This window comes from Cydia splendana, chromosome 10, assembly GCF_910591565.1.
Source record: "Cydia splendana chromosome 10, ilCydSple1.2, whole genome shotgun sequence".
Classification (NCBI taxonomy): Eukaryota; Metazoa; Arthropoda; class Insecta; order Lepidoptera; family Tortricidae; genus Cydia; species Cydia splendana.
In genome coordinates, this window is record NC_085969.1 from 7,088,170 (window position 1) to 7,113,595 (window position 25,426).

General features: G+C 41.4%; 2 protein-coding genes across 2 annotated transcripts; one reads left to right on the plus strand and one right to left on the minus strand.

The window, feature by feature from the left end:
• Positions 1-3,561: 3,561 nt before the first annotated feature.
• On the plus strand, positions 3,562-14,508 carry LOC134794150 (pleiotropic regulator 1). The gene is made up of 10 exons (XM_063765859.1): positions 3,562-3,832; positions 4,296-4,420; positions 6,383-6,607; positions 7,317-7,403; positions 7,690-7,775; positions 9,185-9,307; positions 9,769-9,840; positions 10,507-10,681; positions 11,181-11,326; positions 14,298-14,508. Exons 1-10 carry the CDS (start codon positions 3,717-3,719, stop codon positions 14,487-14,489), a joined length of 1,347 nt encoding a protein of 448 aa, XP_063621929.1. The 5' UTR covers positions 3,562-3,716; the 3' UTR covers positions 14,490-14,508.
• Positions 14,509-15,233: 725 nt separating this feature from the next.
• On the minus strand, positions 15,234-18,696 carry LOC134794151 (tubulin-folding cofactor B). Its single transcript, XM_063765860.1, has 5 exons — positions 18,517-18,696; positions 17,920-18,119; positions 17,380-17,523; positions 16,538-16,696; positions 15,234-16,308 (listed from the first exon to the last, which is right to left on the minus strand). The coding sequence occupies exons 1-5, from the start codon at positions 18,637-18,639 to the stop codon at positions 16,191-16,193; spliced, it is 744 nt and encodes a 247-aa protein (XP_063621930.1). The 5' UTR covers positions 18,640-18,696; the 3' UTR covers positions 15,234-16,190.
• Positions 18,697-25,426: the final 6,730 nt, after the last annotated feature.

Sequence of the window (25,426 nt, forward strand, 5' to 3'; positions counted from 1 at the left end):
CCTCAGGGACTTCGCCAGACATGAAGAACAAATTGAAGAGTTTTAGAAGGTGGTCTTTGGAAGGGGGGCTCAATTTTTGGATGAAGCAATACGGAATTCCATCTTCTCCAGGTGAGCTGTTACGGAGACCGGTTAGAACCATGTCAAGTTCTGAGATAGAAAAGGGGTTGTCTAATGGAACTAGATGTGAAGCGGAAACTGGATTTATACACCACTCTTCTGGGACAGATGGAGGGGCCAGTTTGTTTGCAAATTCTTCCAGCCAGGTAGAAGGATCGCAAGATGATGAGGGATCGGACTTAAAAGATCCTCGAAATTTTTTGATATTTCTCCAAACCAGTGAAGGTGGGGTTCTGGGATTAAGGCTTTCGCAAAATCCTTTCCATCCCTTCTTTTTTGTTTTGTTAAGAAGGCGTTTGGTTTGGGCAGAGATTTTTTTAAAAGAAGTAAAATCTGCAGTGAGTCCAGTCAAATTATACCTCCGTTCTGCATCGTCTCTCTCCTTAACTGCTGCAGTGCAGTCGGAATTCCACCAAGGTGGAGATGGTAATTTAGAACTAGAAGGTTTTTTCTTAGGAATATGATTATCAGCTGCTTCTAGAATTATAGATTTAAACAAGGAATACTTTTCAAGGGGACTTATTATATGATCTAATACTTTTAATTTATCCTCAACTTGAGCTGAGTAATTGGGCCAATCAGCCTTATCAAGCTTATATTTTAAAAGAGGTTCCGGAGATGGAAGAGGCGATACTGAAGATGGCTTAGAAATTATTATAGGAAAGTGATCACTTCCGAAAGATTGATTTAGAACTTGATAGGAGAGCAGACTAGAAAGATTAGGAGAGCAAGCAGACAGATCTAAGACCGACTTGGGGTTCTGGCCAGGGTATACTCGGTGAGTGGGAGTACCATCATTAATTATTATTACATTGATATCATCAAACAGGTCAATGAGAAATGAGGAGAAAGTATCACTGTATGAAGAACCCCAAGAGGTGTTATGGCAGTTAAAATCGCCTAGGATCAGAAGGGGATGAGAGACAGAAAAAAAGAGAGTAGAGAGATCAGGAATTAAATTTGAATTTGGATGAGGAATGTAAACCGATATAATATTTATTCCCATGACGTTAGCGGCGACAGCGTTAATTTCATTCGAATGGGGGGGAAGATGAATTTGTGTGAAGGGATATTTCCTATTAATCAGTAATGCACTACCTGCACGGCCGTCATTGCGGTCATCTCGGAGGCATGAGAACCCAGAGATCTTAAAACGGGATCCAGGTCTCAGCCATGTCTCCGAGATGGCCGCAACCGTCACAGAGTGCTCATTGATTAAGTTGATCAAATCAGATTTTTTTTGATTTACACTACGACTATTCCACTGTAGGATATTGGCCATAGGGACCTTTGATTGAAGCTAGTTCTTTTCTGATGGCAGCAAGATGATGGGCAACGTTGTTCGGTATACAGTCGCTAATCATGGCGACCCAGTTCTGCATTAGAGCTAACATAAGTGACACACTGTTGTCATTAGAGGGCTCGGTATCAAAGGGAGGAAGCGAAAGAGCGTGTCCATTTGGCAGTTGAGAAGAGGGAGTAGAAATTATATTTTGGTGTGCAACGCGGTCATAACCGGGGGACAGAGGTGTCCTAGGTCGAACGGGTCGGTATATAGTCTGGCGGCGGGATTGAGAAGCAATTGGTACGGCTTGTGAACCAGAGGGAGCCAAATCGGAAGAGAGAGTGTGACGAGGGGCTTCTGGAGCTACGGGGCTGAACATGGTATTTGTAACATCAGAGTAGGTTTTCCGAACGGTAGGAGTACGTGCCGCAGCCTCCTGATAAGAAATATTTTGTTCTGACATTAACAGTTTAATCGCCTTTTGTCTACCAAATTCTGGGCAGGATTTATCTGTGGCGAGGTGGCGACCTGTGCAGAAAAGGCAGGAAATATGTTCCGGAGCAATGTTGCAGGTTTCACCGGGGTGTTTTTTGGCACATTTGAAGCACCGCGCGTCTGATCTGCATTGTGTTTGAATGTGACCAAATCGCAGACATTTCCGGCACTGAATAGTTGGCAGCACATATACTTCCACATTTAGTGATGTGTAGAATGCATAAATCTTAGCTGGTAAATTTTGTCCTTCGACTGTGACAACCACAGATTGGGTCGGGACCCATGATGGTGGACTGCCTTCTTTGAGGACCTTGCGCTGAAGGCGGCGAGCTTTTAAAATTTTGCCAGTTCCCTCTTTTAAATCAGTAGCCGAGACAAACTCCTCCATTGACCATTCTACTGGGACTCCGCGAACAAGACCCATGCGGGACACGTGGTATGACGGAATCGACGCTGTTAAGTTATTGCGAGCTAAACAGGGGTTTTCAGTTAGCTTATTGGCAGCATCTGCCGATTTGCATTCGACCGCAACGCGATTACGACCAAGAGACTTGATGCCATCTTTTTTGATGTCCGGAACGCTGTCCTTTGCGAAAATTTGTCCTATTCTGATGGGTTGGAGAGAGGACCCCGCATTAGGAGATTCAGTTACTCGTGAGATATGAACTATAAATGGGCCACTATCTTTGGTGTCGTACTTACGTGTTTCGTTATCAAGGTCGGGGTGTTTATATAAAGTGGAAATAGATGCATTGCTGATGTCACCCTGTGTTGGTCTTTTTTCATGTGGTTCACGGGACAAGTCGGTTGGTGTCAATTCCAGAGATTTAGCGTTTCTTTTCCTTATTTGAGTGTCGATATCCATTGCATCAGAATCGTTCGTCAAATCCATGGAATTGCCACCACCGGGGTCCGGCGGCTTCTCCTTCTCATGTCCTGACATCCCTGCTTTATTGACTCTCAGGCCAGGAGATTTGTATGTATTACAGTTTAGAAATAACTAATGTTGTTAATAAACCGTCACCAAGTATACGTAAGGAAGGAAAGTAATAATAAAGGATAATAACCTAAAAACCGTACAGACTCACTCAATGCGCTTCTGTCCTCCATATCAGTATTCTGCATTGGTTATGGTTAATAACGCGCCAAAGACGTCAAAAGACGCGAACGGTTACAGTGTAATATTATAATGAAGGATCGTTCTCTCATACAAATTTTGAATTTCGCGCCTTTCTACATGCTTGCCAGAGTCACAGAATAAATAATAGTACTACCGTACAGAGCGGCTACCGCGAAAACCGAAATTCGTAAATTGCGGGGATCTTTCTCTTTTACTCCAATGAAGGCGTAATTAGAGTGACAGAGAAAAATGCCCGCAATTTGCGAACTTCGATTTTCGCGGTTATAGCCCAGAAAGGAAACTTCCTACAAAACCGAAGTTTGACAGCGGTCAGGGTCGACCATAGATAGGGGTCGACTCATATAATCCCTTTTTAATATATGGCACTATCCCTTTCGGCTATTTAGGGTTACCCGAAGGGAGGAGTTTCGCACCCCTGCCAGAGGATAGGGTTCCGATGCCAACTCCATGGAACCCCAAGCACAAACAAATACATTCCTGAACGAAAAGTTCCTGTCATGTTTAGCTGTCAAACTGACAGATAAAAATTGACGCGACGCCGTATGCTTGCTAGGGCATTTACGGAATTATTATTTTAATGATAAATTAATATGACTAGATATCTGTAGCTTCATAAGTGACTAGTAAATATTGAAACATAATAGTTTAATTAGTGTTAAACTATAACGCAACAAAATGGCCGACGACGTGATAAAGCACTCCGTTCACACTTTGGTGTTCAGATCGTTAAAGAGGTCTCACGATATGTTCCTGGCTAACCAGGGAATGCTGCCGCCGATTGATGAGAAAGCGTGAGTACACAACTCATAATTACATTCAGAAAGTACAAAGATTTTTGACGATGAAACCATTCTAGGTTATATTTTGGAAAATGTTTACCCTCAACTTTGAGCTCAAACTTCGATAATTGTACGTGAAAGTAGTAGTATAAAAGAACATGCGAACGTGTTCCTTTGAATGTATGTTCTCAAGTTTCAACTCCTGCTGTGTAATTTTTCTAACTAGTTATTTTCTAACTATAAACATTTAATCTTATTTATTAATTAGATCTGAACAATTTATACTGTTGACTATGCTATGGTTCTTTCCTTGCATTAGTAAAGTTCCTTGAATTGATATTCTTGAGGACTAGAGAACCTTATCATCATTAGTTGAATTGTTTTTAACAATACAATAAAAATATAACATCATTCACCATTGTAATTTGGTAGAATGTTGTTTCATTGACAATATTAACTGTTTTAAATGTTGCAGTGAGAAAATCCTAAAGTCTGTGAAGGCCAGAGACGGCTATGGGCAAGTAATGGTGGCCGTGCAGAAGGCTCAAGCAGTCAAGCAGCAGGAGGTGATGAGCCGGCCGGAGACACCACATGATACAGGTATGACAACATTACAGAGCAGCAAAGGTAGTATCCTACACCATCCTTGAATCCATCAGCAAACGTCGTACACTAAATAGGGAAGTGATTGTACAGTGGATACCTTCTCATGTTGGCATCATGGGTTACGAGGAGGCCGACCGAGCAGCAAAACTAACCGACGGTATTCCATACCGTTGTCTACCAGTACACAGCGAAGTACTAGGTAAAGTTAGGATTAGTTGCAGGCATATGTGGAATGAATACTTTGATAAGCGGTCTCTCACTAAAGGAATCTGGTACCGAACAGTTCAATGTCAGCCCCCTCAGGTCCCGTGGTTTGACATAAAGCTAAGCAGGAAACAGGTAGTATCACTCCTCAGGCTTCGTTCCGGGCACAATCCATCAAACAAATTCAAGCACCTGATGAAACTAGCGGCTTCACCAAATTGCCAGGAGTGCAATAAAATAGAAGATGTTCACTATGTGTTGATGGAATGTGTCCGTAATGAGGCGCTGAGGAGTGACATGACATTTATTCAATCTACCAACATAGGTAGTTGCAACATCGTCCTGGCATCAGACGAGGCCAGGTTGATCTGCAAACTATACTTAAATGTGATGTAGAGGTGTAGGTAATACTTCACTACTACATCATTATTACTATTAGATCTCATTACGGGGGTGACATCGTCACTGCGTGACAAATACCCTTAAAAATAAATTAAAAAAAAAAGGTAGTATGACACTGTTATTTATGAAATGAAAGGGTGGTATCGATTGTAGATACTATTTAATTCTATAATATTTTTTACAGTACATATGGTGTTACTTTAGGTGACTATTGTCGAAAATTTTAATGGCCATATGTACTGTAAAATGTTGTATGTATGTGCAAATAGGTAATTCCTATTTTTTTTCCTATTTTTCGCACTTGTATCGTACTGTACTATTCAAATCAAATCAAATCAAAATCAAATCAAAAATATACTTTATTCATGTAGGCCTAGCAACAAGCTCTTATGAATCGTAATTAATCTTAATCTAATTATCAGAGCAATTTATTGATGTTAATATTATTCCATAATAAAATTGGATTATTATACATATCAAATTTAACACTAAGAATTTCACAAAAGAATCGTCAAACATTAAAAAGATTGTATAAAAAAATACTAGTCTAGAATTTCTAGAATAAAATCTAAATGTCAAAAAAAAGCATAAGTAACAAAAGAAGTAGATAGTATTACATCGGAATATCCATTTCCTCATCAATAATCAAATGTACCTAATAAATAAATAATCATTTCGAATAACAATTAATCCCACGTTGTAATATCATTCATGTAGTCTTGTGTGGTATAATAAGCTTTAGAAATAAGTTTACGCTTTACATAATTCTTAAATTTATTAATAGATAATTCAGTAATATGGTTTGGAAGTTTATTATAAAATCTTACACAATTACCCATGAATGATTTTTTAATTTTATGGAGCCGAGTGAAGGGCACTGCGAGCTTATGTTTATTTCTAGTATTAATATTATGAATTTCACAATTTTTCCTAAAATTTACAATATTTTTATGTACATACAGAATATTCTCATAAATGTATTGACAGTGCACTGTCATTATGTCAATTTCCTTAAATTTATCTCTAAGTGAGTCTCTATGGTTCATTTTGTATATTGCTCGAATAGCCCTCTTCTGCAGCTATTATCTAGCTATTATCTTCTTCTTCAGCAAAAATTATTATTTTGTGAGATGATGATTATCTATTTGGGCGACAAACATCATTTTTGAGTAGATGGCATTAAAACTGAGCAAAACTGTCGCACATTGCCTTTACATTGTGGTTAGATCATGATGAAAATTGACCATTAAACATGTAATGTAGTTATTAACTGTAGAAAATTGACTTGGCCATTTTTGATCATTAAAAAGTATCCAGTTACCTAATCATGTACTTTATTGCTTCCAACAGAAATTGCAGAATCAGCAGCTCTAGGCTCCGACGGTGCCATGCTCCCGTTCACAGGGCCCGCGCCGTCCCCCGCGCCCACATCCACTGCTCTCGCGCCCCGGAAACCACCCACCATGCCCAAACCCAAGTGGCATGCTCCGTGGAAACTGTTCAGAGTTATATCGGGCCATCTTGGCTGGGTGCGGTGTGTTGCTGTTGAGCCAGGGAACGAGTGGTTTGCTACAGGTAAACTTTTGATTATTCTGTTGGTCCTTTAGTCTGCTTTACTACTTAAATTATTCCATTCATCTTGTATTCAGAATAAATTATGTATTATGAAAGTAGAATCATCCATCATCATCATCATCATCATCATTATTCTTAAGAGCCTGGTTCTTGTCGCTGGAGTAATCGCCATTCCGTTCTTCTCTCTGCCACTGTTTTGAGCTCCTGATACGTCACTACGTTGATTTTCCATAATTCAGGAATACCTACACTCATGCTCTGCACACATGCCATTGCTAGGATTTGAGCCAAGGACCCCAAGATATGTAAGCAGGACCTACCAACTAGCTAAAGTGATCATTAAAATGATTACAAGATGATGAATAGAATGAAATAGGTGATAAATGGGAACCCTTACCTGTAGATTCAATCGTGCTCGTCTGTTCGTCTGTCCGCGTCAATCCGACCGTCCGTCACAGACAATTTGCTCCAAAATTATTGTCAGGGTTGGTTTGCTAAATAAGTATTTTATAATCAATTGTGGATGTGATAAGGGACTAGTGATTTGTAATTGTGTTATTTGTAAGTAATTGTTTGTTTGTACCTGATTGTTATATGTACCTGTTTGGTATATGTTAATGTTAAGTTTCATGGCACATTGGATCTGTCTGTAAGGTCATGTAAACATTAAAAAAAAAAAAAAAATCGCAAATTCCATTCCGTGTTTCAGGAGCCGCAGATCGTGTAATCAAGATTTGGGATCTGGCTAGTGGTAAACTTAAGGTGTCGCTCACGGGACACGTCAGTACAGTTAGAGGTAAGAAACAGCATAGATGAATGATGCCGCAAAAAATAGCCGCAGTTACAGCTGAAGTAGATGGAACTTTACAGTGCCAGGTTTTCTGGCCACTGGATGGTCAAACATTATCGCTTGACAATTTAGTTATCAATGTTAAAATAAAATATAAACAAAAATGTATGTATTATTCATTTAATTCAATTCATGTTCAGAAAAAAAAAAACAATTGACGCAAATAAAGGAATTATTTCAAATAGCATAGTAAAAAAAAACTAGTTTAATAATGTTAATTGTTAAATTTCAGGTATGGAAGTTTCCTCAAGACATCCATATTTGTTCAGCTGCGGTGAAGACAGACAAGTTAAATGTTGGGATTTAGAATATAATAAGGTAAATAACGATGTATACGCATTATTTAATTTACTGCAGTGTTCTCTATATTTTGCTGGTAATTAGACCCAATGTTAAATGTTATCCATCTTGGTTCGTAAATCCAGTTAACGAAAATTTCGTCGAGATCTTTGGATCCGTCCCGAATCTTAACTGAATGACTTGGCTTTATAAAGCAGTAAGATACTATTAATTCGCTTCAATCAGTTTAATAATAACTGTTGTCTTTGTTATAAAATATATTTTGATTTCATTTTTTTCATTTTGAAGATCTGGCGATTGCGCTGCCAATTCCCGCAAAGCGCTCCGTTCTTCAAATTCGGACGCACCTTTATATACCAGAGACTAGTCTTAACAGCGTTACTAGCAATGAGAATTTAAATAGGGGCATATTGTCAAATTAAGTTTCGTAGTCACAGTAAATTTACTGACACCTTTCGACAGATGATTGATGATTAAAACTTTTAGAACGCCATTTGACTTAGATACTTATTTTTTTCGAGCGATGGCGCCATACCTTTGGCCTATTCTCGTGTAAATGGCGACACTTTTAGGGTTCCGTACCCAAAGGGTAAAACGGGACCCTATTACTAAGACTTCGCTGTCCGTCCGTCCGTCCGTCCATCCGTCCGTCCGTCCGTCCGTCCGTCCGTCTGTCACCAGGCTGTATCTCACGAACCGTGATAGCTAGACAGTTGAAATTTTCACAGATGATGTATTTCTGTTGCCGCTATAACAACAAATACTAAAAACAGAATAAAATAAAGATTTAAATGGGGCTCCCATACAACAAACGTGATTTTTGACCAAAGTTAAGCAACGTCGGGAGTGGTCAGTATTTGGATGGGTGACCGTTTTTTTTTTTGCTTTTTTTTTTGTTTTTTTTTTGCATTATGGTACGGAACCCTTCGTGCGCGAGTCCGACTCGCACTTGCCCGGTTTTTTGATATTGAACATATATCAGTGAAAGAATAAGGATCAACGTCAAATGGCGTTTTAAAAGTTTTAATCATCTGTCGAAAGATGGCAGTAGTCGTCGTACTTAAACGTAGGTATTGGTATACAGAAGTGTAGCATTTTTCATGTTCTTTCATATAAAACACCTAACAACTAGCTACATAACAAGTATATTGTAAAAAATCGGTTTGTATGCGTCACTCTTTTTTTAAATATCTCAGTCCCTGCAAGTTATCCAAAGTTGGTGTCATACAATAAAATAATGCTATGTGTAAGCCCTTTCAAACGAGATATGTCTCAATAGTATACATCCATGGGACAAAATGCCCATTCTACTTTACTGTAACTACAAAATTTACTGTGACAATAACTCTCTATACGGGTGTATAGAGTGTGAAGTAAATAGTTATTCCCTTTGATTACTATTATTACTAGTAATATGATGATTGCAGGTGATCCGTCACTACCACGGGCACCTGTCGGCGGTGTACACACTGGCCCTACACCCCAGCATAGACGTGCTGGTGACAGCGGGACGCGACGCCACCGCCCGAGTGTGGGACATGCGCACTAAGGTAATATTTTTTGTGGTTCAACAAGAAGCAAAATGTATAAAAACTCTAGGCATTTCTGGGGATTCATATTATTGTGGGACATCGGTGGCAGAGAGGAAGGGCTTTTATTTGCTAACCCGATGTCGAATTGTTGTAACGAACCAAACTTCACAAGTGAATAGAAAAAAAGACTCACTGTGAATAGGAAATTGCATGCAACCATCTCATTCGAATTGTTTTGAACCATTTGCCCGTTATTTTACTAAGGGTGGTATTCCATCTGTCCAATATATTGGTCCAATATGTATTTGCGTCTCACATTTTGCATCTCACTCAAGAGAGCGAGACGCAATAATCCACATTGGACAAAGAAATTGGACAGGTTTCCACCTTTACTTAAAAATGTTACGCAAATGCAACATCATTCCAAGCAGAAAGTTGCAATTCTAAACCTTAATTGAAACCTATTTCTGTGTTGGCAGGCTAATGTCCACACCCTCACTGGACACACAGACACCATTGCGTCACTGCAGTGCCAGGCAGGTGAACCACAGGTTAGTGACATTAAACTATTTTATATCGTACTTTCTTTTCGAATATAGGTAGGTACAATCGCCTGCGCTCGTGGCGTTCCACCCTTAGGGCGATACTAGTTTGAACGCCTTGCAGGTAGCAGGTAGTAAGGATTAGGGCAAAATTTTCCGAACTGGAATACCGCGAGCGCAGGCGATTGTACATCTGCATTTGGAGCCTGCGTCTATGGCTGTGAATAAATTCTAATAAGGTAAGGTGGGGTAAGACTATCACCGGGTTAAGACTATCACTTGTATGGAATATAACAATTTCAATCGATTTCAAGTTATTCAATGATTTCAACTGAGTGAAAACCAGTAGAAAAATTAAGGGAGCAGAATGAATTCTGCCTTTCACCTATTTTATTTTGAAATGATATTAACAAAGATATATGTAACTCCGTATAAGATAAATAAAGTCTAATATAAGGAAAAAACGTACCTCGGAAAATCAAGAAAAAATGATGCTCGAATAGATGGCGCCTATGCTATGAAAAATTAAAATTGACTATGACAATAAGCCTCTATACACTCTTATTCTCTTTGGTATTAGTAAGATTTTTTAATATTGTGTTATTTATTTAAATTCGAAAAAGTATAGTTACCATCTTCGGTGGCTGCACTGTAACGATATAATTTGTGTCTCAGATCATCACAGGCTCGCATGACTCCACGATCAGGCTCTGGGACTTGGCTGCAGGCAAATCTCTGTGCACACTCACCAACCACAAGAAATCTGTGCGGTCCATCGTGATCCACCCCACGCTATACACCTTCGCTTCGGCTTCGCCAGACAATATTAAACAGTGGAAGTGTCCTGAAGGTAAACAAGTCAACTTAAGCTTAGTCTTAAACCTTTTATACAATTATACTTACATCTTAAGTTCAAATGCAGCAGTGTGGGAAGATCAAAAACCGGACAAGTGCGAGTCGGACTCTCCCACCGAGGGTTCCGTACTTTTTAGTATTTGTTATAGCGGCAACAGAAATACATCATCTGTGAAAATTTCAACTGTCTAGCTATCACGGTTCATGAGATACAGCCTGGTGGCAGACAGACGGACAGTGGTGTCTTAGTAATAGGGTCCCATTTTTACCCTTTGGGTACGGAACCCTAAAAACTATTAGCGATTACTAATAACACCATGGGGCCTTATTCGCCCAGCTTTTCTCTGAAAGAAAATGTACTGAGACGCTTATTTCAGTAACTGTTATCTAATAAGGGCAAAGAAAAATCAATTATAGTCGACTTTTTAAAGCGTTTACATTATACTTCCATTCGCCAAATTATCTGATAGACTAATTATTCAATAATTTTCCAGGAAAGTTCATTCAGAACTTATCCGGCCACAATGCCATCGTGAACTGCATGGCTGTGAACCCTGAAGGCGTCCTCGTCAGCGGCGGCGACAACGGGACCATGTACTGCTGGGACTGGCGCACCGGGTACAACTTCCAGCGGTTGCAGGTCTGTTTACTCCCTCTTCTTTCTCATTCCCTCCTTGCTGAGGATCACGATAACATGCAATGTCATGTAGTCTGTCTCTATTGAGTGTGGTCACAAACTATGTAGTCCGCGCGTTTTTCATTTGTTTACAGTTCAACCAACTTTGATGAACTGAACTGAACGCGCGTAACATTTATTAGGCCTAATAATTTATCAAGAACTTCCATGGCGTACATGAATGACTGAAGGACTAAAGTAAAGCAGCTTAGGTAGTAGTAGTAGGGGGTTGGAAAACGTAACTCACGTTCGGGCGTTCCCTAGTTGGCGCGGTTGCACGGAGCGGGTGAGCGGGTTAACCCTTTACCAGGCCAAGGGATGTATATTTCCCACGGACCTAGAGAGTAAACCGGACAGAGTACATTAGCCAAAAAGTGTGTCCACATGAGAAGTCAAGGTGGGCCGTTGCATCTCTTTCTAATTAGGGTGACCATAAGTCATATGTATGTGGGATATTAGGATAACATTGAATATATAGTTTGGCCAGAATCTTTTCTTATTCGTGCATAGTTATAGAGAATCATACTGTATTTTCGCTGTACTAGTATTATGGCCTAAAAAGGGATGGATATAGTTTTTTTTCTCTTCTGTAAAACGCTTCACACAACCTTAGGCACTTAATTTAGTTGTTCTAAAAGCTGTTGCTAATAGGAGCACTGGACCACGAACATGGTGGATCGTCAGGAATGTGGTCCGCCGTAACGTCTGTCAAGAACACGGGTATGAGTGAGAGAGATAGAGAGACAGATATGGTGACAGAACCAGAGCGTCTACCGCGAACCAAGTTCGACGTGTTGCCTCTCTGTCACACTTACGTACGAATTTACAAGTGCGACAGAGAGACAAAATGTCGAAAGTGGTTTGGGGTAGGCCCTCAGGGCAGTGGGGGATTTGCAGTATTTGCCGTCCTAGGCCCCAGGCCCTGTAGCAAGCACTAGATGCCCCTTTCTCAGCACCCATCATACAGACTGCCACCCTAGGCCCGGGCCTACTCGGCCTTAGAGCAAATCCGCCACTGCCTTAGGGTCGCGTGGATCCGCTACGCCCGTTTGTTATAGTCTTTAACTAGGACGCTTGTCACTGGAGCATAAATTAAATTAAAAAAATAAATATCATTTATTATCAGGCGACTAAGGCCCATAGATACATACCTTACAAACTAACATACGTACAATAGTAAAAATCTTACAAGCTAAAAATTATTTCGGCGTCACCGAAAACCATAAACACCGAAGTTCGCAAATTGCGAGTATCTTTCTCTGTCACTGTAATTACTCCTTTATAGGAGTAAAAGAGAAAGATGCCCGTAATTTGCGAACTTCGGTGTTCACGGTGGTAGGCCATCTGTGCGAAAAGCGAAGAGTCGTGAAATGTAAAGAAACTAGTGATGTGCCGTTCCCAGTAAATTTTCCAAAGAGGGTAAGCCCTCATTCGCACGAGCGCTTTTTCAACACGCGTTAGAATGAAACAAATGGAAACATGTGTATTTGTTCACACGATGGTGGTGGCGCTTTTTATCAAGCCTTGTTTTTTTTTATCGACTTTAAGCGTTGGTCGTTAAATCGAATTTAGCGTGTGAACGGATTCAACCCCTTTTGTAACGCGCGTTGAAAAAGCGCTCGTGCTTATGAGGGCTAAATTCCCAGTAACGTTTCTGGAATCGTCCCAAAAGTCAGTAAATTACGATAAACTTCTATTTTTCTTTTATTATCTATGTGTTTTTTTATTATTATAACAATTTATAAATGTGTCTGTAATGTTTAAGGACTTTCGATTTCAATTTTTGCAATTATTTATTCTGTATTGGCTCTCATTTCACCAATTTAAACATGCCGAAATAAATACATACCTATTTATGAAAACTTACGTTTAAGTACGTAATAAGAATTGTGTAAAACCATAAAGGAAGTGGTAAAACTGGTTCTCATCGTGCCGACATCATGGTCACCCTAATGAGTTTGACAATGTCTAACTTGTATTTTTATCGTAAAATGTAATAATTGTGGCTTCCTTGTGAAACGATATTACACAATTAGAAATTATTTCACTCCCACAACCTTTAACGCAACATTTCTTCACCATTTTTAAGAAATTTTGCATTCACGTGTTTTGTAAATATGTCATCAGGTTAGGGATACCAATTAATATTCAAACTTACTACTACAATGTCTACCATATCAAAATTAGTGTTTTTTATTGTTGTGCACATGCTTGGTTAAATCAGTTAATAATATTGACATCATAATTATTTATAAATTTCCTAAAAGATATCAGAACCGTACTCTGAATATAGCACTTAAATAATATAAGAAGGTATTTAATTTTAGTAGTATATTGATATAAATACTACCACAATGGTATATTTTTAACATTGGCAACATGTGCGAGTGAGACACCGCGGCCCACCTTTGCTATCTCAAGTGGACCGTTTTCTCTGTACTGGTACGAACGTCTTTCTGGCTCTGTGATAAGGTTCAATTTAGTATGGCAAAAAAAGTGACAGTTCACTCCTTCTTATAACTCCATGATATTTCCTACATACGGCACTTCAATAACGTGTTCTATTTTCGATGAGCAAGACTGATAGTGATATTCGATTGTCATTTTTGAACTGTTAGCCTGGTAAAGGGTTAACGAAAAATAGTATGAGCGTTGCTAACCAGCGCGGACGCGTGCGACGGATTTTACATACACCCGTGCACCCGCGACGCGGACGCCCTTGCCATGCAGGTTTCATTTACACATTGTCATTAGTTATCTTAAAGGTGTGCTCCATCCTGTTCGTGATTGACTAACGCTTTTTTTTATGCATTTCATTTTGAGCTTAGTATCAATAATCAGAGACAGTGTCTCAAAATGGACCCAGCCCACGTTATGCTATGAGTTTAATAGTATTTTTTTACCTACATAATAAAAAAACCTTTTCCATCCCCAGTCTGCAGTCCAGCCCGGTTCAATGGACTCCGAGGCAGGCATCTTCGCGATGACCTTCGACCGTTCCGGCGCGCGTCTCATCACGGCCGAGGCCGACAAGAGCATCAAGATATACCGCGAGGATGACACGGCCTCGGAAGAGACTCACCCTATCAACTGGCGTCCGGAGATTCTCAAGAGGAGGAAGTTTTAATAAACTGTGGATTTTTAAAGTACTTTGTTTTATTTCTTTTGACCCAAAGCCATCTTCGCGATGACCTTCGATCGCTCATACACATATTATTTATTTATTTATTGATCAAATAAGTAACACAGCATTACAGTATAAAACCAAGGCACTATGAAACTACAAAGTAAAAGAAAACAAAGAAAAACAATACATATAAAAATGAAATTAACTAAACATTAGATTTACATATACAACCTTTTGACATATGCAACCTTTTCAGGTTGATTTCATCGTGTGGCACAAGCATATTCAGTACAAAAATGCTTGTGCCGCACACTGGTGGAATCCCGCCTTTAGGACGTCATGCTCCACAGCAGAACCACCTTGGCTTTTTTGAATATAAATATATAAGAAAATATCTATATAATGTCTATAAAATTCTAGACTAGTTTAAAAAATATCTATATCACTAGCTTCGTTGTGAGCTTTATTATAAGGTGGCCACCCTACACTAGCGTTAGCGTCTAGCCAGCGTTATGGAAAATGGCGACGCTGCGTAGTTGCGCCAACGTCGCGTTGAGCAGCAGCCATAGAGTTGACTAGGCACCGACGCTCGGGAAACGCTAGTGTAGGGTGGCTCGTATATATTATCTACTGCTCTTATTGAGGATCCACAAACTTTCATTATGGCCAAAGTATAAGATCAATCTCATTATGTCATTTGTGAAAAGTAAATGAACCAGTAAAAATTGAAAAAAAAAAAACATTGTTTTAGTATTTTTATTTATTTTTAAAAATAGTGCTTCATAAATTAAACATTACAAAGCGAATTTACAATTATTGTTAAGCAAGTAAAATTTAAAAGATCTTGTGGAATGGATTTTTAACATGATTAGCAAGTAAAAATTCTTATAGACCAAACACGTAAAAAATGAACTTTTTTTTGCAGAGACCAATTTTATTTGTTCGAGTAATAAAAAATCATGGATATGATATAGGTAATCCAACCAAGCTATGGTCCTTTCCTCTATACATTACATATAAAGGTTTCTATCAAATTAATTTGGTTGGATGTAGTAAAACATTCTTAAAATGCACGAAGTCTGCTCTTCACAAGTTCATACATATTTTCAATTTGGATCCGAATTGTACGGAAATTCATCCATACTAGGTACAGAAGCTAGATCCTTTACAGTGTAATGCGCATTTTAAGAATATTTTAAATCAAGTAATTTACTGTGTATCTTTAAAGTGAGCACAAAATTGTTTCTGTATTTTATAAAATCATAATTTTAGTACACTATGTAATAATAATCTCACTCTATTAGTCTATTTGCGTTTTGCAAACTTATGAGTGGCGAGTTAACTTGCCCGCAAGCTATAAGTATAGGAAAAATAAATGCAACCATTAAATAGAACATCAAATATATCACATAAGTGGACAGTTCGCAGCATAAATAGCTAAGCAGTTTTCGCACACAACTTTAAAGTTAAGAGAGCAATTATTCAGTGCCTATTGAACATTTCATATGGCTTAGCTACTTTTGCTGTTGACTGTACAGCGAGCTGCGAAATTACATGGACACATTATGAAAAAAATCATTTCTAATTTATCTATGTAATTTTGCAGCTCGCTGTACATCGCGAAGATAAATTTGACGAATGCAGAGGTTGACGTTAATTTATAAAATGAACAAGCGTTTTCAGTGATCGCGAATATCGCGATCATATCTCATCGTCGAGATCGAATTGCTCTTCGGGAAAGTCGCCGACCGTGATGTATGCTGGCTTGACGAAGCCGCCGTATTTCGGAGGGCATGTGAAGTACCGCTTGCCGTTCACCCTGCAATCATAAAATAAATACATGAATAATACATTTATTACAACTAATTGGGTCTGATATAATTTATCAAAAATCAAACTGTGTCAAATCATGGGATTAGTTGTTAGTGTAGCCGTGGCAAAATGCCGGGATATTAATTTATCAAAAATACCTTACACCTTGTGGACCTTATTACATAAGGCATAAGGTCCACCGATGTACAGTTAACAGTGTGGACGATGGTACTCACTCGCCGTCATTCTTGCCTCGTGGCTCGTCATACTGCACGCCGATCCACAATCCTTTAGCGCCCTCTAGCGGCCCGTTGTACCGCACTGTCGCCCGCCGCACGCCCTGCGATGGCACGCGCACTTCGCAACGCGCGCCTACAAGCACCGATGCTGCCAGCCTAGTAAAATGTTACATACCATTCAAAATAGTGCTATTTTATATTCTAGCATCACTTAGTTAGGATAGGTAAATTCATATTTAGTACTGCATAAGGCCTTTTTAACACTAATAACGGTAATAACATTTTTTCAGCTAGCTCTATCATTAAACCCCAAACACATCACCAGATGAAAAAAAGTTATCACAATAAACTCCTAAGGCCCAAGGTCCTACTACTTATTCAGTTCCATGAAATTTAATCATATTCAATTGAAACAGAGTTGCATTTGTTTTGTTTTCTTCACTTTTCAAACAAAACTAAAATCAACTCTATTCCCTGCAGTAAAGGTTCAAATTTCAGTCGAAATATCTGGATTTTCATTTGTATGGCTGGGGCCTAGGAGGATATAATTTTCGTCATTTCCACAATGTCATGTGATATTATGCTGCCCACCCATGAAACAGACTACCAATATCATTAGTTTGATTCTTCCAAAGCTGCGTCTGTGATTTGCGAAAGTAAAATTCTAGGGCACTTAAATTAACCAAAAGTTGTTATGGTTATAATACAAAATTTTCGGTTTGTTAGAGGACTTAGCAGGAACTGATTGACAAACAGCAAATTTTTTCCCCTGGTTGACAGGACAGAATGAAAAAAAAAAACAACTTAAATACAGAAACAACAAAACAATGATAGCATACCTGGCTTCCTCCTCCAATTCCTGCTGCTGCTGCTCCTTCATTTTAGCCATCTCCTCCTCATTGTACTTGCCGAGCCTGTTCCGCTGCAGGAATGAGCGCACCGTGTCTCCTTTCTTCTCATATTCCTCTTCTGACAAACGAAATCTAAAATGTGTGAATTGGCATAAACTTATTAACCCTTTAACATGCAAGATTATAAGAAATCCTCAATTCAAGCCTCATTGCTACCTTATAGTTCTAAAATTTCTGCTTAAGGAAAAAATACAAAAAGATGAAGTTATAGGTGATAATTTTTTCTTTATAATATTGTATTGTACCCTATAAAGGGTTAACCCCAAGAGTCCCAGGCTCTGAATTTTCCAGGCAAAACCACCTTGAGATTTTAATTTTAGGTGGTTATTTTAACATTTACAGCACAACCTTGATGTTCTTCAAAGAGATTCACCTAATTTTGGCTTAGACCGAGATGCCTGGAAGAAAGAGAGAGAGGCCTTTGCCAAGCAGTGGAACACAACAAGGTAACAAAAATTGTAATTATACCTTTCTGCACTATCTGATGAGCTAACATCACTGAGCAAAACAAATTTGTCCTCCACATGTATCCTCATTCCATCGTCTATTGGGTAGGACCCAAGCAGGGCATTATCATTATCTATGTCACACACATAATTGTTTTTACTGTCAAACAACTTCAGTTTCATTGTGGTAGCATTGCCTCCGGTAACAAGTTCGAGCTTAGTCTAAAAAAAAAACAAAGTGGGTTTGTTAATGTCAAACTTAAATGCATTAGGTACTTACTATTAATTTAGTTGTATTTATAGACAATACTGTTCAAATTAACTGGGTAAAGAAATAATTAAACTATATCATTGATTTATGTGGAAATGGAGGGATCATTCAACCAATTAAGAAGGCTTTTGGCAAGCAGTAGGACAACATAGGAGCCTAAAAAGACTGAATTTTGTACAACTGTTTTAATTTATTTCTGTTTTAAGGATGACTATTAAAATAAATTATTTAAGATCTCATATAAAGATTTCTTAGGAAAGAAATAAGCCTTGTTCTAAATGAATGTGTACTTTTAAAATATTTTAACATAAATAAAAAGAATTTACACGGTAGATGACTCATTATAACCTTAAACTCGGAGACTGTTATTCCTTTTTTGAAACGCCTCTCGACTGGGGCTCCGATATCAGTGTCAGATTTCGTGATATGCACGTTCACAAAATCTTGGGTAATTACTTGTATATTCTCCATAATTTACAATATTTATTACACAAACAAATCTCAAAATTGCCTTTGTACTGTCAACTATATGTCAATGTCAAGCAAATAAAAAGAAAATCAACGACAAACCGTTCAAAAACTTGATGATAATTAAATACTTACTTTTCATAAAATAAAAGACGCAACGAATATTACGTTTATTTTATTTATAAACATAATACAAACATCTTTCTTGGCTTTCTTGAATTTTTATTACATTAATTTATATTGAAGGTTTATATGGCGCCATCTAGTAATCAAAGAATTAACTTTTGTTGTCGTATCGAACTTCGTTAATACAGTCTAATGCCATTAGAAGGCGCTGATTTGTTTAATTGTAGTTCCCAAGTCTCGACAATAATTTAAAACATCGTGTACAGATGGCGTGGATCTCAAAAACAAGGTATTTGTTCCTCGCTGTTCCACGCTACGAAATCGTCGACTGAATGCTGTTCAGCTTCAGCAGAAGCTCCTAGAGACCTGGAAGGCTGGAACGTTTCTATCAGTTGATGCGCGCGCAACCGTACCCACCACAGACTGTTAGAAGACGACTAAATGAAAAGGAGTTGACTCACAGAGCTGCAATTAAATGCCCCGAAACTAACGTCAATACTTTGTGCGGGAATGACGGACGAGCATGAGTCTACCGAAGGCCTGCGGAGCGGTTCTCTCAATACTGCATCGAGGCACAGAATAAATAATAGTACTACCTACCGTACAGAAAGGAAACTTCCTACAAAACCGAAGTTTGACAGCGGTTCAGGGTCGAATCATGCTATCTCTTTCCAATATATGGCACTATCCCTTTCGGCTATTTAGGTTTGTCAAAATTCAAGCCATTATCTTATCTGTGGTCGTGCACGCAAAGGGACGTCAAGTTGTGCCAATCCTAATAATTGCTCGGAGCAATGCTGAGCCAAGCGGAGCCGAGTTTGGCCGAAGTCAAGAGTTTCGCACCCCCGATCGAGGAACGTGTTGCAGGATGGTCGGTCAATCTTATAGTCTCTAATTATTTCTCTAAAAGCGAAGGTGGACACTGTGTTCATCACAGGGCAGTTCTGTTTGGCCCAGGACTGTCTCATTTCAAACGCAGACAGAGAGAATCATAGCACCGAAAAGAAAGAAATGAGTACTTATTTAATTTTCGGTCCTTACTGACTGACAGGCTGTGTTTGCCAAAATATAATTACATAGGTAGGTATATAAAGTCACGGTCCCGTTTACAGTTTTTACAAAAATTAATGATTAAAATGCTGGGGTGTGCGAGATGAGTCCTTCTCCCCGCAAGGAGACAACAAAAAGCAGCGACTAGTGAGCCCAAGCCAACCGTTGTCGTACGCACAAGCAGCGGCATCTGACCTGACGATCGTCATTACTGACGCGAAGTCGGGGAAGATCACCGCTGACCACTCCAACGCCATCCTCCGCGGGTTGCACCAAGCAATCGTGGAGGAGGCGAGGAGAAACCTCGTAGGAGCCAGGCCACCCAAATTCAAGGGCAAGCCCATCTTCGCTGAGGGGCAGCTGAGGGTCTTCGCAGAAGACGAATACTCGGCCGCCTGGTCTCAGCGATGTGTCCAGGCCCTAACCCTGCCAGACATCTCCCTTAAGGCGGTTCGCCAGTCGGAGATGGCAAGGAGAATTAAGTGCGGGCTCCTAATACCCAACATTAATAACTCGTCCTGGGAAGACGTCCGTCAGGCAGCTGACGGACTAAGGTACCAGAACGAATGGGCCAAGGTCGGGTCTTGGTCCATTATACAAATACTACGGCAAGACCAGGGGTGGTTTGTCGAGTTCACAATCCCCGAAGACCTCGTCCCCGCCTTCATGGAGAGGGGGAGAGCCCTGAACTGTGGGGTGGGCAATGTCTACCTCAGGTTCAGGGGTCCCGGAGGCAAATACCTGGACCAGCCTCCCACCCTGCAAGGTTCCACCCTAAGGGTAACGGGAGTACAGGTCCCCAACGAACAGGCCGCGGGCACCTCCGAGCAGAGCAAGTCTGTCTCCGGGGAGAAAGTTGCCCCCCTGCCTCTACCCAAGCCGACGATACCCGAACTCTCGGAGGATGAGCTCCTTGGCACTGGTGAGGGACCAGCCGGGTCATCATCCGAGGGTGAGGACTTGTCGGCTTGGATAGTGTCGGGGTTGGCCGACATGTTCAAGGAGGGAGGGGAGATGCAAGATGCCGCCCCCACCACCGACAACATGGACACCAACTAGTGTCATCCAAGCAAACCTCCAGCACAGCGTGGCCGCTACGGCCCAACTCAGACGCTGCCTGGTAGGTTTGCCAACAGCCGTTGCCCTCCTACAAGAACCATGGGCGGGCAATGGATACATACGCGGGCTGTCCGACACGAAAGGTAAGCTCTACTACTCCACGGTACATGCCGTCCCTAGGGCATGTATCCTAACTACTAACAATATTATTGCACAACCGCTCACTGAATTCTGTTCCAGAGACCTGTGTGCGATTAAACTACAAGTTCCACTGCCAACAGGCTGTCGCGACCTAGTCCTCGCCTCGGCGTACATGCCCGGAGAGGACGAGCCACCGCCTGCCGAACTACAACGACTGGTCAGCCACTGCGAGAGATCAGGCCTCGCAATAATCATCGGGGCCGACTCCAACGCACACCACCCACTGTGGGGAATGGAGACCAGCAACAACAGAGGTAAGACACTTGTTGAATATCTTGTGACTACTAATCTAAACATTCTAAATATAGGCGCTGAACCAACATTTGTAAACAAACGATGCAGGACGATTATCGACCTGACTCTGGCTTCGGAGGAGGTCAGTGAACTAATTATGGGATGGCAAGTCTCCCAGGAGGCCTCCTGCTCAGACCATAGATGGATTCGCTTCAATCTACTAGCATCTAGAGACACACCAACCGCCCGGAGGAATCCCAGGAAAACGGACCGAGCCACTTTTAGGAAGGTCCTAGGGGAAAGCCTTGACCGGCTTCCACCGAGGGATGACCTTCGGGAACCGGCTCAGATAGAACAGCAGGTAAATATCTTAACTGATACCCTCGTAGACAGCTACCACAAGGCGTGCCCCTTAAAACCACCGGCAAAGACTGCCATAAAGGGTCACCAGTGGTGGGGCCCAGAACTGGAGAGACTCCGGGGGAAAACCAGAAGACTCTTCAACAGGGCCATGAACACAACGGCTGAGGTGGACTGGGATAACTACTACGAAGCCAAGGCCAGGTACAAAAAGAGATTGCGGTACTGGAGATCCCTGTCATGGAGGAACTTCTGCAGCAGCATTGAAACACTTGACCACGCCAACCGGGTAAGGAAAACCTTAGCGCACAAGCCCACATCACAATTGGGCTCACTGCGTAAACCCGATGGCACATACACATCTAGCCCTGCAGAGACCCAACGCCTTCTCCTGGTAACTCACTTTCCAGGATGCGTAAGTCTCGCCGATGCAGATCAGCAGGACGAGGAATACAGTACAACGGACAACAACTGGCAAATGGCGCACAGAGTCGTCACCGCTGAGAAACTCAGGTGGGCCATAGACAGCTTCCATCCCTTCAAGGCGGCTGGTCCGGATGGGATCTTCCCCGCTCTCCTACAGTGGGGTCTAGGACTCATCCAGGAAACCCTGACCGACATCATGGCAGCCTGCCTAGCCTGGGGGTACGTGCCCAGGAGATGGAGAGATGTAAATGTGGTATTCATACCTAAACCAGGTAAGAACGACTACACAGCTGCCAAATCCTTTAGGCCCATCAGTCTCACATCATTCCTGCTGAAGACCTTGGAAAAACTGTGCGACAGGGACCTGAGGGACCGAGCGCTAAAGAACATACCGATGCACAACAACCAGCACGCGTACAGCTCAGGTAAATCTACGGAGTCGGCTCTACACATGGTTGTAAGCCGCATTGAGAGGGCCATCCACGGCAAAGAAATGTGCCTCGGCACTTTCATTGACATAGAGGGCGCTTTTGACAAGACTCACTTTTCCAGTATAGGGAACGCCTTGGAAAGCCACGGCGCTGAACCCGGACTAGTAAAGTGGATCATGAACATGCTAAATCAAAGGACAATAAGGTATGTAGGTGAACCGCAGGCCGTAGCGGCGGTGCGAGGATGCCCTCAAGGGGGAGTTCTGTCACCTCTGTTGTGGAACCTAGTAGTCAACAAGGTTTTCATAACCAAACTGAACGAGGAACACTTCTACACAATAGGCTACGCTGATGATCTGGCAATATTAATATCGGGTAAATTTGCCAGTACAGTATGCGACCTCACCCAGGCAGCTCTTCGGATCGTAGAACGCTGGTGTAGAGATTTTGACCTATCAGTTAACCCCACCAAAACAGAAATGGTAATGTTCACCAATAAAAGGGCACTTGGCAACTTTACCAGACCAACACTTTTCCAGACTGAGCTACAGCTGACCGATGAAGTTAAGTACTTAGGGCTAACGCTCGACAGTAAACTCAACTGGAACAATCACATCAACAAACGCATAGACAAGGCGGGAGTAGTCTTCTGGCAGTGCAGAAGGATGATTGGTAGGAGGTGGGGACTCAACCCGAAAATTACCCTTTGGCTCTATAAGACTATAATCCGCCCCCTACTCTGTTACGGTGCTCTGGTTTGGTGGCCAAGAACAAACCTAGGCAACGTACGAGACAAGCTACAAAGACTCCAGAGGCTCGCATGCTCGGCCACCACTGGCTGCACGAGGTCCACTCCGACTGCAGCCGTGGAGGTCATGCTAAACCTTTCACCGCTGCACCTACACATACAACAAGAGGCCAGTCTCTCAGCGGTAAGGTTACGAACCCTCAATATATGGTCTAACACCACAGGAGCTCTTCACACAGCATGCCTGGAAAAAGTATACAGCGAATTTCCAGTGCTCATGGCGGGCACGGATCGAATTCACAAACAAGCCATCTTTGACAAAAGGTACAAAATACAATTATTTGAGGACGACAACTACGAAGGACTCAATCCCCGGGAGCTGAGAATCTTCACTGATGGGTCCAAAACAGACAGCGGATCAGGCTCTGGAACCTTTTCAGAAGACCTGAACATGTCAATCACCACTCCGCTAGGAGCCCATAACTCGGTATTCCAGGCTGAGTGCATGGGCATCATTAACGCGGCGGCTGCCATCACTGCAAGGAAGGTAGTAGGATCCTCCATCCGCATACTCTCCGACAGTAGAACAGTCTTAATGGCCCTAAAAAGCCATATAGTCACATCCAAACTTATACACGAATGCCACGAACGACTAATGGAGGTATGTCAGAACAATAAGATCACCTTACAATGGATCAAAGGACACAGTGGATCCCGAGGTAACGACGCCGCGGACGAGCTCGCCAGACAAGGATCGGGTGCGGGGGCGATTGGCCCGGAACCGATCCTCCCGATACCGTCTAGTAAGGTACGCTCAATGCTGCTGGCACGTACAGGGAAACTACACACAGAACACTGGCTAAACCAAACTGGATGCAGACAGGCCAAGCAAGCCATGCCGAGCATGAACGGTAAGCTCACAAGGGCGCTCCTTCAACTAGGAAAGGTTCGACTGAGTATGGTAACCAGTGTCATAACAGGTCATGGACTTTTTAACAAACATCTTTTTATAACAGGTGTCACAGACAGTCCCCTATGCCGTGGATGCATGGAGGAAGAAGAAACAGCCTCTCACGTGGTGTTGGAATGCAGCGGATTGGCCCCATACAGGGCAAAACATCTCGGATCCCCGAGTGACCTCCCCGAGGTCCTACTCAACATCAAAGGTCTGATAGGATTCCTCGAGGAGCTGGGCTGGCAAGACTAGTCCACCCCCTATCACGCAAAATAGGCGCAAGACGTCGAGTTGCGGAAAATCGCCCGAACTACAATACAATACAATGCTGGGGTGTTCCAATTTTTTGCACCCGAGTGTATTTTAAGATGTACAAACCTAAATTCACACGAACCCTCGCACATCCACCCATTTCTCGAAGTCACAATCCCAAGTAAAGTTCCTCAAGTGCGCCTACATAAATAATATCCGGCATACGCCTTCCTTTGTCCTCGTGGTATCCTCTAAAATGGAGCTAATTACACCTCCGGTCCCCATTTAATTAACGACAATGTAAACAACATTAGGACAGCCACAAAAGCGCAACTTGGTCCATCGGGACGTGGCCGCTCGAGAATGGACTCTTGATTAATTAATAGTTCCACGAGGAGGATTAGGTCAAGTTGTCTTTGGATTTAGGATGCCTTTATGCCCTGGGAATAGGATGACTAGGTACTTATTTAATACATATTATTAGGTAATGTAATGGCTATTCAGGCTCTGCATCTCATCTGCTCTATTACTGCATCTTTTTCGTCGGAAACTTTTTGCTGAGAGGAAGAGAGGAAGGTATGTGTTATTTCCCTGTCCCTCTTAGCAGGAAGATTATCTGAACTGATTAAAAGGTTGAAGGATCTATTTTTTGAGGTTAATAAAATCAGAATCAGGCCGTAGTCTGCTTTCTCCTATTTCTATGCTTTAGTGATTAGTCAATTGAGAGTAAAGTGTTTACAAACGTTGCAGTTGACGTGCAGTCGGCGTGCAGTTGCCATACAAATTGCAGTCGGGTTGCAGTCCGCCTGTATCGGCCCTACCTACCTACTACTACCTAATTTACTCCAGATGAATTTAATAACAATTTAAATTAACGTGTATCTACAATGAAAAAAGTTTTTTAGGTAAGTATAGGTACATACACGTGCAAGTTTCAAAAGGGTTTAT

What these genes read in the sequence shown, in the direction of transcription:
- LOC134794150 (XM_063765859.1), top strand. Translation starts at nt 3,717, where the DNA reads ATGGCCGACGACGTGATAAAGCACTCCGTTCACACTTTGGTGTTCAGA. An exon ending in GGAGACACCACATGATACAG is followed by an intron (nt 4,421 to 6,382) that starts GTATGACAACAT and finishes TGCTTCCAACAG; the next exon opens with AAATTGCAGAATCAGCAGCT. An exon ending in GAACGAGTGGTTTGCTACAG is followed by an intron (nt 6,608 to 7,316) that starts GTAAACTTTTGA and finishes TCCGTGTTTCAG; the next exon opens with GAGCCGCAGATCGTGTAATC.
- LOC134794151 (XM_063765860.1), bottom strand. Translation starts at nt 18,639, where the DNA reads ATGGAGAATATACAAGTAATTACCCAAGATTTTGTGAACGTGCATATC. An exon ending in TAACAGTCTCCGAGTTTAAG is followed by an intron (nt 18,120 to 18,516) that starts GTTATAATGAGT and finishes TTTTTTTTTTAG; the next exon opens with ACTAAGCTCGAACTTGTTAC. An exon ending in TCATCAGATAGTGCAGAAAG is followed by an intron (nt 17,524 to 17,919) that starts GTATAATTACAA and finishes CACACATTTTAG; the next exon opens with ATTTCGTTTGTCAGAAGAGG.